At 37.5% G+C, this 15,981-nt stretch overlaps 2 protein-coding genes across 3 annotated transcripts in view; one reads left to right on the forward strand and one right to left on the reverse strand.

Annotated features, from left to right (window-relative positions):
- The window catches only part of LOC112970914 (carbonic anhydrase 3-like), a 39,722-nt gene extending 30,865 nt beyond the window's left edge, over positions 1-8,857 (reverse strand). For both annotated transcript variants that reach the window (XM_026075812.1, XM_026075811.1), the window contains exons 1-2: positions 8,612-8,857; positions 3,402-4,192 (exon numbers count right to left, since the gene is read on the reverse strand). The gene's annotated coding sequence lies outside the window, so the exon portion shown is untranslated. The remainder of the gene's footprint in view (positions 1-3,401; positions 4,193-8,611) is intronic.
- CA1 (carbonic anhydrase 1) lies at positions 4,200-13,178 on the forward strand. Its single transcript, XM_026075808.1, has 7 exons — positions 4,200-5,392; positions 5,611-5,808; positions 6,983-7,101; positions 8,856-8,951; positions 9,842-9,904; positions 10,912-11,067; positions 12,254-13,178. Exons 1-7 carry the CDS (start codon positions 5,356-5,358, stop codon positions 12,362-12,364), a joined length of 780 nt encoding a protein of 259 aa, XP_025931593.1. The 5' UTR covers positions 4,200-5,355; the 3' UTR covers positions 12,365-13,178.
- The last annotated feature ends 2,803 nt before the right edge of the window (positions 13,179-15,981 follow it).

Genomic DNA, 15,981 nt, shown 5'->3' on the forward strand with positions numbered 1-15,981 from the left:
TACTTCTTTCATAAGGGATAGAATCAAAAAGGAAAAAAACCACAGAATTACTCCATTGTTTCTAATACAGATTCTTTAATGCTGCACCAGTATAAGTGCAAAGGGATAAAACATGTATTTATTACCATGCCATGTCTACCATATGAGGTTGGTTTTTGTTTTGTTTTGGTTTTGTTTTGTTTTGTTTTGTTTTGTTTTGTTTTGTTTTGTTTTCCTTCAGGTCTGTTTTAGTATTGAAATATATTAGGTCAAATTCAATAAATTCCATGAATATGAGGTGCATAATGACACTTAAAATGTTTTGTTGCCATTTGCTAGAAGGTATGGACTAGATAGGCTCACTGAACACCTAGAAACAAAAAAAGACTGGATACCTCATTATTTGGGGATTACATTTTTTCTTGGCTTCAGACTTTGGCTGTTCTTGCAGCTAGGACAGGTAGTTATAGGACTGACAGTAATATATTTTATAGGTCTGTCTGCAAATAAAAATAAAGAGATATGTTGTCTTTCGTTGCTTCTAATTAAATGCTCTGTTAGTGTCAAGAACCTAAGGCTGTAGCTCACACCAAGTAAAATTCCCCTGTTAAGGCGACACTTCCCGCACATGGAGGGAGACTGGATTTGATCCTGAATGCACTAACCAGTCATGAATAAACAAATTGGGCTGCATCTCTCCCCTTAACAGACCCTGGGGTGGGAAGCGCATACCAGGTCCTACGACACAACAGCTCTTCCACAACCCTATGTGACCTACACTTTCCCTCCTTTACGCCACAGGCCAGTACTTACTCTGTGGTTTATTTTTATTTTTAAGGAGATCTCTATGTCTTCATCCCTATGCCTGAGCCCTTATTCTGATATGTATTCAGGAGCTTGAACTGTCACTAAATTTAAGCCTGAAGTGTCAGTGAAAGTTGAGAATAACCAATATTGTGCACAGGGCCTGATCTTTCTCAGATCCAGCAGTGCCTCATGGCTTGGGAACCTCCTCCTCCTCCTCGCAGTTAACTCCAAAACTTGCCCCACATTGTAACGTTCCTACCACTAGTGTATCTACAATAACGATAGGGGAAGACTATCTAATACCTCCTCTTTAATTTAATCTAATAACAATGATATCTTGATACTCTGTAAACATGAACTAAAAATGAGCACTACAGAAGCTAGTGAAGAATTTTTGAAACTTTTATTATTGCGTTGAAATTTTTACAGAAAAAGTCACTATCAAGATATGTAGTATTTGACATTTCAAAAATGCAAAGTTTCCTTTGCTTGTTCTTTCGGTTTAATATTTTTCAGAATTGTTTTCTGCTTTTCTGGACAGTGTCCTTAAAATAAGACTGTTTTGCATTCATTCCTATAGTAACATTCATGTTTAATTTCATAGGCCCAAATAAGGTCAATCAGTGTCCTATTATGCATAGCATTTTGCAGAATTAGAGCTTTAGACATAAAAACTTTGTCTGCACTGGTCTGGAAAGCCAGGGATCCACTTCTATTTATACCATGAAAGTTTTGCCAAGGCTATCACATTTCTTTAATCCTAGTTTCCTGGAAAGGTGCTAACACTTTCCCTGCAGAGTGTGGATAGCCTGAAATGTGGAGGCAATARTCAGTGGCTGATGGAATATAGACTTGTTTTTTAAGAAACTTATTATCATCCATGATCCTCAAACTTTTTACTCCCTGTGCTTCTGGGTCGTTTTTTGTGGTTGCTGTCTTAGCAATTTATTTTCCTGGTTCTAATGCATTAGTATAATGTGACAAAGTCTGAACCACAAGTATTCTAGAGTAATGCACAAAAGCCACAAAAGTAATTATAAAATGCTTTAAATCACATTATTTTACTTTACATTTATAGATATTTTACTGCAATCACTACTGCAATAAAGCTTTGTAAAAGCTTTTTATTTCAGAATAACATTCATTGTGCTTTGAATTCAGAATTCTTTCCTCCTACCATTAGGTTTTTGTAAAAAGCCTTAACGGTTTTTGTGAGGTAGAAGAGAGAACTAACAGAAGTTGCCCAAAGTGCAAGTGCTGTGCAGCAAGCAATAACGAGATGTCGGCCACCCTTCCTAAATTGCATCAACCTAGTTCCTGTGACTTTGTTTAAAGTCAAATACAGTTTCTTCCTCACCTGGATAAGGGTTGATCCACACTGTAGCTTCAGGAATTAACAAGTCATAAGAGTCTATTCACAGAAATATTTTCTTTGCATTCTGGTTCAAGAGCTCTTAAAAAGTGCTCCTTCATAACATTAACCTTTTTATCTACATTCATAGAGCAAAAAATGTATTTTTTTTTACTGTTTTTAATTTGAAATTGTAAGAACCAGCAGCTTAGACTTGAATTAAGCAATATTATTAATTAACCAATAATGAATTAATTTAGCAAGACTGATGGAGTGATAGTTAAATACTGAAGCGCACTTAGGCGGTATAWAAAGGTGCAAAGGGAGGAATCATAAGCCAGTTGTGTTGGGTTTCAAGAAGCAAACCAGCTGTCCTGTCAGTCACACATGCTCTGCAGTGTTTGAATTGGAGATCTAGGATTACTTTAGAGACTGTCTGATGAGACGCTAAAAAGGTCATAACTGTGAAATCTGGCTCCTGTTCCAAGCGATCATTTTACTGAATCTGTGCCATGGTCACCTCGCGCAGAAAGAATATTTTTCATAGTCGGAAAATTGTCGTTGATTATCTGATCAAACAGAAGATACTATGGCAGTTTTTCCACATTAAATTCCCATTGCATCTGTCTAATAGGACAAGATTTATACTTCCCTTGGCTATTATTCCTAATACTTCATTTCTTTCTTTGTTAGAAAATTCAGAATGATCTCTCCCCAGTCTTTTTTGTCACTGCATTTCTTAATATTATATTGTCCCGATATCATGCTGGAATGCATCACCTGTTTAATTCAAACCATAAACACAATTTAAAAATTTTTTGGATGAGTCCTATCTAATAGGTCACTCATGTTTTCCCATGGTCTAGCAAGTAGTTCTTGACCAGTGACAGAAGGTCCTTGATATTAGCTACATAACTGACTCTCATTGACCACCACTGCCTTCCAATTACTTGGACACGGAATTGAGGGGGCTCTGGCTCTTATTACTAACTGCAGTAAGAATGTTTCCTGCATTTGGTGCTATGGCTTTAGCAGAAATGAATCCTACATTATTCTCAAGGAATAGTAACGGTTGACATGAGAGCTGGTCAAAAGTCAGGATTTCCATTCTGCAAGAAATGCATTCTGTTTCAAAACAGTTCTTTAAAGAATTTACAAATTTTACTGGTGGCTGCTCCATCCCTCCCCACCAAATTTGTTGAAAAGAGTTCTGATTCTCAAAAAGAAGAACTATTGAGCCTTGAATACCTGTGCCCCAGCTTACCAGACTCAGCCGTCCCTGATTGCCTTGCAGGTGCAGGAGGCTGCCAGGAAGCCAGGACGCTTTCGTGCCACTAATAACATAACTTTAGGACTCAGAACCCAAACCTCCTCCTTCACCGGGAGAAAGGCTGCAAGTCCTGAATCTCTTTTGACGCCAAAGAGGATGTGAGTGGCAGTAACTTTTCAGGGCCATGCTAGACCATAGCAGCCAAGATTGCAGCAGTTCCCCACCCCTCGCCAGAAACGCTGAGGTACCGAAGGCCTTGACGTGATCCAGCTACTGAGCTCTTCACACTCACTGCTAAGGAACTGGAAGCTAAATCCTGGCCAGAACCAGGATACATAATGTTTTCAGGTGCTCTGCCAATTTTGGTAGTGTTGTTTCTCATGTAGCTCATAGAGCAAGGTTGTCCAAGGGCAGTAAATCATGCACCCTTCACACTAAGCAGGAATATCATGGTATAGCAAAACACTGGTAATCATCTTAGTAGTCTGGCTAGAAAACTGGCCAGGGACTAAGCAGGTGAAGCTGTCTCTTTTTCAGTTTGTGGTGGTAATTTTCCACTGAATGTTTACATTTTGGTAAGTCATAATTTCTGAATAAAAAACTAACAGAAAATTGCTATCCACCTACAACTGAGATGCACCTAAAAGCTATTATATTTCTAGGTATCAGTGCCACAAGTTCTCCAGGTTATAGCATTACTTGCACAATGGTATCTGAAATTCCTGTCGTCAGCTGTGGACATCTGCAAAACCAGATATCAGTAATTTCCTATTACTGAGAACAGTCTGTAAGAAAAACAGGAAAATGTCAACAGGTTCCATTTTTGCAACTCAGGATGACAAGGCAATGCTCACATAGTCTGTGATAAACTTTATTTTATATAGAAATAATTACTCAATATGCTCAGTTCAAATGGTTACAAATATAGATAATAGTAGAACTATTTAACTATGCAACAGGACTTGTAAAGCATATGGTCATAAAAATACAATTCTGCTTTTAGGCACTTATGAGACAGACTTTAAGCCAAGCAAAGTTTGCATATGTATTAGTAGAACTTAGCTTTACAACAAAGAGGGCCAGGACATGATATCTTATTGCTGAAGAGAGAGGTGATTGTGTATAAATATTCTCAAAGTACATGATGGGCCCTACTTCAGGAGAGAACTTTGAGTGCTTACCTCAGTTATGCGCTTCAGTAGGTATTAATCCTAAAGAAGATGACCTTGAAGGTTCCTATCACTACAAAAATGGCTTGACATAATTCCCAAAACAGCTGAAGCTGGTAAGACCTAGTAGGTTCTGGAGCTCCACTTTTATTAATGAGAGCATTGCCAGTAATATTAAAGTGACATTTAGTAATATTGTTGATCATTTTATCAGACATTGACATTATTATTTGCTTTACACCACTAAAAACCACTGAGATTGATTTTTTTTTAGTGAATGCCTAAAGTTTAGGGCGCTTCGTCCACACATGGATTAGTCATTGACATGAATTTTCAAAAAGGCGAACATCCACTGATTTCCATGTAGGTTGCAATCTTACACCAGAATTATCCTTTGGCTTGCAAAGGTTGAGTGTAGAAGTCATTGGCCAACATTTGAACAGCTGGAATGAAGTATCTTTTAATTTGGCATCTAACTCTTGTCATATCTATCTTAATATATGTACTGAACCAAAAAGTAAACAAACTGCAAGCCTCTGTTTCCTTATTACAATCCTTTCTCTTATCACAATTTCTTATGTCATTCTGAAATCATATGAAATCAATAAAGATTAATTAGAAAATGTTACTGTCTTTACTGTTGAAGAAATCCTATAAAAGCCCAGGCATAAGCCAGAAATTCAGAGGAAAATCAAAGCACAAGTCTGGTCTTTACAACAGCTTTTTCAGCACCAGTACCTTCTTTTTAAAGAAGACAATATCTTGCAAGCAGAAAAAAAATGGCAAATTTGAACTGGAGTTATCAAGGCAACAATGGTAAAAGCTTTCTTTAATAGCAAATCAAATTTATTTAAAATATTTGAAATACTTCTTTCCTTTTCCTTATAAAAACTCTTTAGAAAGACATTGGGTATTAACCTATCAAATATAGCTGTTATGAGTACAATTGGTTTCAAGGGAAAGTGCCACAAATTCAGCATTGATATAGAATTTAAAGTAGAAAGCTTCAAAAAAAATTTTTTTTTTTTGCCTAGGACCTGACCATTGGCACAAGTTGTACCCTATTGCCAATGGAGACCATCAATCTCCTATAGATATTAAAACCAAGGAAGTCAAAAAAGATGCCTCTCTGGGGCATCTCCAGATCACCTGGAAGCCTTCCACATGCAAGGAGATTGTCAACGTTGGACATTCTTTCCATGTGAATTTTGAGGATAAGGATAATCAATCAGGTTAGTAAAAAGGCAATCTGGAGAGCAGAACTGGAAACATTTTTTTCAATCTCTTTTTCTTTAATTTGTATTGAAAACAAGACTAGTGGCTTTTCAGGAGTATTTATACAGTTCAGGGTATGCTTTCTGATTTTGTAAGCTATACCAGCTGCCAGTACCTTTTAAGTGTCACAGAAGATCCAAATTATGTCCTTTAAATGTATAATTTCTTGGCAAGTGTTCCTGTGCTAATGTCAAAAGGATTGGTGACTTCCCAGTAGAAAACCTCCAGGATAATCACTGATTTAGAGGGTGGACAGTAGGAGGAGAATTTCTAAACACAATAGGGTTTGTGTGTGTGTTTGTTTGTTTGCTTAACCAACATGGGGTGGGAGATTTATACATATATCAAAGTTACTGACATGTATAACTCCATATGGAATCACTCTGGACTATGTTATTTTCCTCAGAGAATCTTATTACCTTGACAGCAAAGGAGGGGATTTATATGTGCTGTTGTGCAAATACTATTGCAAATACCATCCTACAAGGGCTCCAGGCATGTATTTCTAAGCATCATGCACAAACAAAAGCAGGTCCCTATCACCACAATAGGAATGAATACACATTTATGTGCTTTAGTCAGAGGAGCAGTGATAATGACCTAAAAACAGCACTGTCAATAACATCCAGGTACGCCTGTAACATTTTATAAGTTAAATCCAGAAAACATCAAGTACCCATAACTATTACCTCTGTGTAGAAAGGAACTATTAAATACGATCACAAATGAGACAAATTTTAATGGGAAGTGAACTCCATGAGGTAGGACTTGTCATCTGCAATTATTAAAATCTAATTACTCCTTCTGGAAAACTGCTGTTTTTCTGCTTTTGTTTTCGCTCTGGAGTAGCTGGTCTAGTCACATGTATTTGATCTGAATTTTGGAACTGTATTTGGGGACGTGCAGATTTACTATACCAATGCACTCTTATACACATATTTAGAGTTGAGGACTTCAATAACTTTGGCTTAACTGCACAAACATTTTTCTTCTTCTACCAATGACTAAAAATAATCTACTAGATAAATATGTTAATTTCCAGTTTCAAGAAAAGTGCTTGCATGTTATGAACCCTGGTTGTCAGGAAGACTTTACTGACTAACGTTTTTAACTGGTTCCGTGTGTTTGCAGTGCTGGCTGGGGGACCTCTCCCCGGAAATTACAGATTGTGCCAGTTTCACTTCCACTGGGGCCAAACTGATGAACAAGGCTCTGAGCACACCGTGGATGGGGGAAAATATGCCTCAGAGGTAGGTAGAGTGAATGAAAGCAATATCAAAGGCACTTTTTCAAACTCCGGTCACATATCTCATCCCCAGAAAAAACAAAATTGCATGTGCAAACTGCTCTGATAATTATTTTATTTTGCAAAACAGCACCATCTCTGCCTGTGCAAAGCTGACTTCACAAAAGCAAGTTAGGATCTATGGTCAGTACTCAATAAGATAAATTTAGATAATCTAAATCCGTGTTTAAATGATGAACTAGGGCTGAAAGGTGCACATACACAAGTGAATAGCACCTGCTAACTTCCCAGCAGTAAAAAGGTCACATATAGAGGCACTTAACAAGGGTCCCGGCTGCTGTCAAGTACATTAACCATCTTCAGATAATGAAGCAAGGTTCCTTTTATAGGAAATAAACACCTGTAACCTAACTTCTTTTCATTTCTTTCCCAGTGTCTTAGTATCATGCCATTAGCTAACAATATGCCAAAAAAACAATTCATGTTCAATCCATGTAATGTTATCTTTGGCAGCTCTTTAGATTTTAAGAACATTACTACATGCAAATCTAATGAGACAGATTAGAGTATTCATTTTCAATTTAGACATTAAGAACACACAGCCAAAAGTGTGCTCGTAAAAGGAAATTTTCCACCATTGAGAGTGCTAAAGCTATCTCATTTGATACAGCCAAGATATGAAAGGGGTGTTCCTTTAGAACTGCTTCCTGCCATAAAGAGATAGTGCACTTAAGCTGTGTTTAAGCAGCACATGATTAAAAGTGTTTATTAGTTTTCTTTGAATCAGTGGTTTAAAATACTTTAAAACAGTAAAGATGTTACATTGAAAGGACAGCAATTCAGCTTTAAAATGTACCTGAGGATTCACAAAGATGAAACAACAGTTTTAAAATTATTTGCATTACATGATGAATTCCATGTTCTGTGTCTAATTTGAGGACCTCCCCCTTGTATTTTAAGAAGCTTTGATAATTTTTGTGACCATGTTGCTGAAACATTATAGAAATAATCCTGGACTAGACTAATGCCGTAGAGTTACATAGTTGCTAAGGAATTACTAAGTATGCTCCAGTGTTCATGGACGAGAAGGCATTTAAAGAAATTATTATGATTTCCAACTTCTGTAGGTTTTGGAAATTTTTATTTCACGCTTGAAAAATAACTCAAGATATAATAAGGAACATACTAGGCTGAGCAAAAGTTTCTTGAAACTCTTTTAAAGGAAATACTGTCAAAACTGCAAAGTTGCTGAAAGATCTGTTTTGAATATATCATATCTACAGCTATGACATTCACGGCTATACCAGCAGTCTATTGCAGTAAATGGAACTATTGTGAATGAATAGTGCACCCTGTGTGACAAAGGGGTTACACTCCTCGAAATGCTACTTAATCTATTACACTTTTAAAGACATGGAAGTAAAGGCATGCACAGGAGACTGTTAGAGGTAGAGTTGTTAGAAAAAATCTATGCCCCTTGTAAGCTGTGATTTTCCACATCTCCGTGTACTTACCCCTAAATTGCTTTCAGGAATATATGCAGTTCTGCCTACTGCGAGATAATGCCTGGGTATCGGCACTGACACTGCGAGAGCAATTCGGCAGAACACCAGAAACCAGCAGGCGTTCATGAGCACACTCGTGCTTTCAGGGTCAGACCCGCCGAGTGCAGAGTGCAGTTTCTAACATGTTTTACTTCAGCTGCAGTGTTTCCTTGCAATAGAACCAGCAGAATTTATCCTGCCACTTGCTTTTCAGCTTCATCTCGTTCACTGGAACTCGGACAAGTATTCAAGCAGAGCGGAGGCTTTTGACAAGCCGGATGGTTTGGCAATTGTCACTGTTTTCCTGAAGGTCAGTTAATGACATCCTGAAAACACATGTGTCTCTCTTCCCTGCCTTTATCAAAGTTGCACTCAGTCCTGAGAATTAGAAAAAACACATCTTTGTATTAAATTGGTGGAGATGACTATCTCTTATCCTGATTTAGCCCATATTGCCAACTTTGCCCACGCTTCTACGTAGGTGTTTTGCCCAAACCCCCCTTTCACCCATACAACCTTCAAGAAGGTCTGTGTTTAAACGCCATTGCTAGTGAGCTTGTGCTGTTTCATCCACCTTTGTGACAGTCAGTGCTCACACCTTTTGTGTTTGCTTTTTACTCCATTTACAACGATGTGAACTTTCACAGAAAGACAGTTTCAGTCACCTGTGCAATTACTACCAGCAAAGAAATTTTTAAATCATAATTCCAAGAAGCCTTGAAGCCATGTATGTGACATATTTGGCCTTTCAAAACTAATGGAGGCAGCAAAAACAATTCCTTATGACTATATAAGGAAATATGATATAATAATATTATATTATAACATAGCGCTAAAATATAATTGTTCATAATTCACATTGTAAAAAAGATACCAGCAAAGCCATCTCTCTGAATGCTTCCAAAGAAAAGTACATTTCAAGGATAAACACCACAGCTGCAGAACAAAGCAATCATATACATCTTAACTACAGATTAATATTCCCACTACTGGTAGCATTAGTTTGCCAAACAGAAACATTACTTTGAGCAAAACATCTTGTTATTTCCTCAAAGTTCTAAATATTATCTCCTTCATAGTGGGTTTGCAAAACTAATCAGCATTTGTAAAGCATATTCATACTCTTGGGTGGAGGATGTTCTTTCAGAATAAAACTGTTGTTACATATTTAGGATTTTAAAAATATTTTTACATTTACAGCTTGGTTCAGGCAATGAAAACCTGAAGGATGTTTTGAAGGCCTTGGATTCAGTAAAGACTAAGGTAAACATCATCACATCCTGGTCCTGATAATATACAGAACAGTTAAATTAAAACCTACTCAGTCTCTCATCTGCCTTTTTGAAGGCTGCAGAATAATTCAGGGGTTCAGCTGCACGAGGCTGTTGAGACATGTGGCTGAAAGCGTCTCCCTGAACATGAGTTTATAGGAGCCCATGAGATACTCTGTATTCTTGGGGCTCTACCCGGTAGATGGCTGTGGGCTCTTGGTGAAAGATTAAGAGTTCTTATTTCCTGATTCCTAGCTAATCCTATGCTTCCATCCGTCTGTCTGTCTATTTAAAATTATCCCTGGTGTCCATCATCAGCACACCCTAGCAATAACTGAACTGAAGTTTTGCTTGGTGGAGGAGGGAGAAGAGGGAGAGGAAATGAGTAACACCAGAACTGTGCCTTTCTTAAACTCTTGTGTAAACTAAACCTCTGGCTGTTCCCACTAAGCCTCACACATAATAAGCTGAGATAGGATCTGCATTTTCGTGGGCATGTTGWAAACACAGTACTGCATCTCCCGTAGGAGGAATGTGGGCTTTGACGCAGAACATGCAAACACTATAAATATATGTGAATATGTTTATATTTTTACATAAAATTAGCCTCAGCAGGCAGATTTGATTTAATTATCTACTGAAGTGTTTCACTTGCTTAGGACCATAGAGTTGAGTATCTTGCAAAAAGAAAGCTCTTAGTCAGTGATGACAAAAATTCTTTGGTATCCCAAAGCTGTTTTGTGTTTTTGTTTGCTTGGTTGGATGGGCTTTTTTTAAGATATGCCGCCCATTTTTGTTGGTACCAGCTTAGATCTATCTCAGTGTCAAACTTGCCACCCGGGCCAGCAAATCACCTCTGCTGCTATGAGAAAATGCTAGCAYTTTGAAGTGACCTCCTCTGTATTTTGATTTAGGAACACACTCCCTTGTAGTCTCAATCTTAAATAAATCATATCTTACTCATGTATGGGTCCCATTAACTCTATGTATCTTCCACAGGGTAAGAAAGCTCCATTTTCTAACTTTGATCCTGCAAGCCTACTGCCTAAATCCTTGGATTACTGGACCTACAATGGCTCTCTGACTCATCCTCCCCTCCACGAGAGTGTTATCTGGATTATCTTCAAAGAGCCCATTACTATCAGCTCAGAGCAGGTACGGTATTGCAAACAACAAAAACCTCTCTTGTCTTTTAGCTTCAGTGACAGTATCATTTTACAGTGTATTATCATTTTATATTAGGTTTATTTATCTCATTTTTACTATAAAATCAATATTACCTTTATACCACATTATTGCTCTTACCTATGATTCTGCCTCAGCCTGCTTAGGCTACTAACATCTTACAAAGTCCTGTGGGAATTGAGGTAAGAAGACTTCAGATTTGTGGACTTGCTTCCACTGTTCAGGTAAAGGCTGTTTGCTTGTTTTAATTTGCTTGTAGTGCTGTTGCTCCCAGAGCAGAAGCCAGGCAGAAAGCCTAATTCTTCCTATCTTCATTCCTGCATGACTCCCCCCAAAAAATGTATATTCCCATCAAATCTCAGCCAAATGCCTGCCTGAGCAGGGGGTTTTGTGGCATGCCACAAAGGTCAAATGCATGGAGTGCGGTTCTCCCTTCAGTGCTATTATAAGGTGGTTAGAAACTCTACAGATTGCTCACTATTTCCTAATAATGTCTGCAGGACTAACTAAAAATCCCTCCCTAGCCTTATCAGGTTAAGTATGGTCCTGTTCTGATCTAAACTCTTTCATGAAACTCTCTTACCTTGTTAAATTACTGTCACCTGTCATCTAAGGGTGTTTGAATTAATATCTTCCTGGGTAAGGGTAGCTAAGTGCTTTGGATCTTTGAAAATAAAAAGTGCCTATGTAAAAATAAATTAGGTTTTATCAAGATCCTTTATATTTGTATAAGGTGTTTTTACTTGGGCTGTTCAATGGATATGTGACAGAAATTGGGTACAAATAGTTTGACATAAAAAGCAATGTTTAAAGCAAACTTGAATTAATTTTAAGGCACTGTTTTTTACTTTGATAATTGGTGGTATTTTTAATTTATCATAATGCAGTGTTTTTTACATAGCTGATAAAATGGTGTACCAGTGAGTGAAAGTTTCTGCAATAGTCAGACATAGAGGTAAATAGAATATTTTAAGACGGTTGTTCGTTCCAGTTCTCATGTGACAGCATAAATCCTGATTCATCACTGGATTAATTCATTTCTGCAGTTAAATGTTTTTTTAAAAGAAAGGTAGTTGGGCAGCGTAAAAATCTCTTGCTGCCATGCAGTACAGAAGCTCAAAGCTACGTGTATTCCTCCTTCCCTCCCGCCGTTTAGCTGGCCCATTTCCGCACCCTCCTGTCTTCGGCTGAAGGAGAAAGACCTTGTCCCATCCTGAGCAATCACCGGCCACCGCAGCCACTGAAGGGCCGAGTGGTGAGAAGCTAATTCCAGCCAGTCCAAGCGACTGTTCAGATGCACAGTCTGCTCATCCAGACCAACACACCCAAAGAAAGACCATGTAAAAATCTACAAAAGAGATGAAAAATAGAGTATATTCTTAGCTCCAATAATCTTATCCTACTACGAGCTGTTGTAGTTCACTGTGGCATTAGGTTAGCACTTTTACTGAAATTAATCTATGTTCTTTCTATAATAGGAAATGAATGTATTTTAATGCATGACTTTTAACAGTTGGATATATAAGTTTTTTTAATTGATTTTCACATTTCTTCTGATATACTGTGTCAACAGCAGYGATAAGAAGCAAAGCAAATGTTGAAAGTGAAATTAATCTGTACTCAGTTTACTACAAGAGGAGTACATGCCACCGTATGAAGTGTCTGTTGAGTTTTGCAATGAAATCAGTTCTGTTAATGGCAATTACTAATCGGTTATTGTTGATTTTGCTAAGAAAAACGTTTCTTCTCCCAGTTTACCTGATATATGCTTAATTGAAATTAAATCAATAAATAAAGCACTCTGAAATGAAACAGTATTTTAACAGCGATATGCATCAATGTTTTCAAAGAAATTGTGTAATAATTGCTCTATTTCACTTGCATCATCTAATAAAGAACTAGGTACGTGCACTAACATATGTCCATGCAAAAGTAGAGCACCTGGGTCTGGTTGTACATTTAAGTCACACACTTACAGTTCTAGATTTCACTTTTTTTTTCCCCAAGCAAAGCAGTACTTAACTTTGCAAATGGCTCCAGTAGTGACAACTGAATTATTCAATAAACAACAGTGGCAAAGGTCTGAGGAAGATAAGGTCAGATTTTACAAGGAAGAACATCATGCATTAGAACAGAAATTAGGTTTTCAGGTGACCCCATTATGTAACTTTAATGGTATTTAACTAAAATGATGAAGTACCTTCATTAAATTACATTGGTAATTATTATCTGTTGGGAAATTACAGCATATGTTGCTACACACTTTCTTTTTAATGTTCATATGCCTTTGACTATACAGCAAAAGTGGTGCTGTAAACATTTACAGTTCCTCACATTTTTCATAAGCTACAGAAAATTTTCAAATGCTTCTTCCCAACAYATTCAAAAGCAGAATTGCTTTAAATGCAAAATACCATCTGTACTGCATGTCAGCTGCATTCAGTAGGACACATCCCTTGATGTGCTCTACTCTTCAGTCAGCCAATGTGTGAATCCAGCGACTGGAGCAGTAAGGCCTTGGTCTGTGACTGTGATTTCTTGAGAATTGCACCATAATCTAGTGGCAATGGCATCAGAACATAAGAAATGAATAACTAATTACTCACCCTGATTAAATTATCCTATACCTGTTTTGCTTCTATGTCATTGCTGCAGTTCTGCATTGTGCCATTGGCTTCTTAATCATAACATTTAAAGTATGATGATAGAGGCAAGACTCCAACTTAATTCAATGCAATGCATTTATAAGAAACATAACAAAATCATGCCTACACCTTTCTTTATTCCATTTCTAAACAGATGTCACATTTATGGCTGACTTCATATGAAACAGGTCTGAGAGACCACATGTAAATTTACTTCTAAGACCAGAGTGATCATTTAGTCTTACCCCCCTTACCCTAGTTTAGAACTAATGAAAAATGGTAATGAGTTTTTTTAAAGCACAGAAAAGTGAGCACAAACTACAGATATGCACATGGCTGCTAAAATGTAATGCTTGAGCTTAGTCTTGAGACCGCTGCCTTTATAAACAAGAATTGCCCTTCCTCAGAAAAGCTTCTTTTCCTAATATCAATCCCCAAAGCAGAATCATATGTAAAATGGTAACTCACCACTCAAAGGTATTCTCCGCTTCTGTGGAGACTGGAAAAGATCAAAATTAATGAAGAAGAACACAATTAAAAAGAATGCAAACCAACAGTCAGTCAGACATTCCTGCCATCCTCATCAGCAACATCTATTCCTATTACCTTATTTAGCAGAGCCAGTAAAGCGTTGTTACCTCTTTCTGTCCACAGACTCACATAGAGAATTACAAAAAGGCTGGTAATCCCCTCAGGTAACTGATACCTTCTTAATGAGCAATGCTGCCACCACCCCACTTGTCCCTGCCTTAGTGCAACAACTGTTTCCTTCCTTTAACTGCCATGATTAGGGAAATAATCATTTTCATTCATCTCAGCTCTCTGAAAATAAATCTAATAGTGCTTTGGGGAAAAATGAGAACAGAAACACAGCTATATCCGCTGGATTGATTTCAGAGGAGATGTTTTCCTTGCGGTGGCAAATAATTTAAGTAAACTTCACAAAGAGTTCACAATAAGCACACATTTAAGAAATGGGAACAAATCTGTTAGGCAAAACAGCAGGTTCATAGAAAAAGGTGTTTCATTCAGAGTCTCTTTGCAGACCTAACTAGTTTCCTGAGCTATATCATGCAATTTCTCAGACTGAACATGGGCCTGAGCTATAGAGCTATGGATTCCATCAGCTGGAGACCTCTGCATGTGGGCACGAGGGTGACAGGAAGCGGRCAGCTGCAGCTACCCACTCACCTCAAGTCCGTCTTCAACATAAATGACCCCATTTCTTCTTGTGCAAGCCCTCTGATAAATTACTTTAACAAAATGCCAATGAAAACATCAAGTAGGAACAACGGCAAAAATCAGATGGTGCAGATTATGACCAGCGGGAAAATGAACAAGCAATTCCAAGTCTAGAAAACTGTAGGGCAAAGGAAATGTCCTTGATATGTGATCAAGGAAAGGCAAACTCATAATATCTCTAGACTTTGACTACCAGTTAAGCAAAGATCTCTTATCTTTATGTCACAGAAAGAGAACAAAATGCAAACAGGATTTTATTTTGAGACATAAAACTATCCCTGCATTGACATATACTGCTACTTCCTGGCAATATATAAAAAGAGATGGAAAGGAAAATTACCTATTGCAGTAGTTTAAATGAGCGATTTCTCAATGTGAAACACTTGAGAAAATTCAACAGACAAATATAAGTATTTTAAGCTTTATTTTAAGAATATCATTTTTTGCCTTGAACAGAATGGATCATTTTCTCATCTGCTGCTCTATATCTTATCCATACATAGAAATATTTTAATATCTGCATGCTATGCCAATAGCCAAACCCAACACTAAATCACATATAGTCCCCAAAAACATAGAAACACAGGCAAATGCAAGCTACCACTTACACAACTCATGCTGCAGAACTTCTGCTAAGCTTTTCTTTTCAGGATAAAGGATTAAACTGCTTAATTCTGTTAAAGTAAAGTTCCCTCATGTAGCCCCACAGCTGTGAAAAAATTAATTACACTTAACATTTAGCATCTGATCAACAGGCTTCTGGTCATGTTCCAGCAAATACCTGCCATCTCTGGATGGGACAACTCTAACAGACACATTAACTAGGACTCCTTTGTTAGGGAAATAAAACAAAAATGTGTTAGTTAATGTTCCACACTCATTTTGGTTTAGCAAATCCTTCCTGGTTCAATTTTTCCTCCATGCTGAGGGAAGGAGTGCACTGTTATAAACGTGTAGGTGGTAAATGAATGATGTAGAGCGGTTGCCTAGAGCAGGT

The sequence above is a fragment of the Apteryx rowi genome, unplaced genomic scaffold, assembly GCF_003343035.1.
Source record: "Apteryx rowi isolate R43461 unplaced genomic scaffold, aptRow1 scaffold_411, whole genome shotgun sequence".
Lineage (NCBI taxonomy): Eukaryota > Metazoa > Chordata > Aves > Apterygiformes > Apterygidae > Apteryx > Apteryx rowi.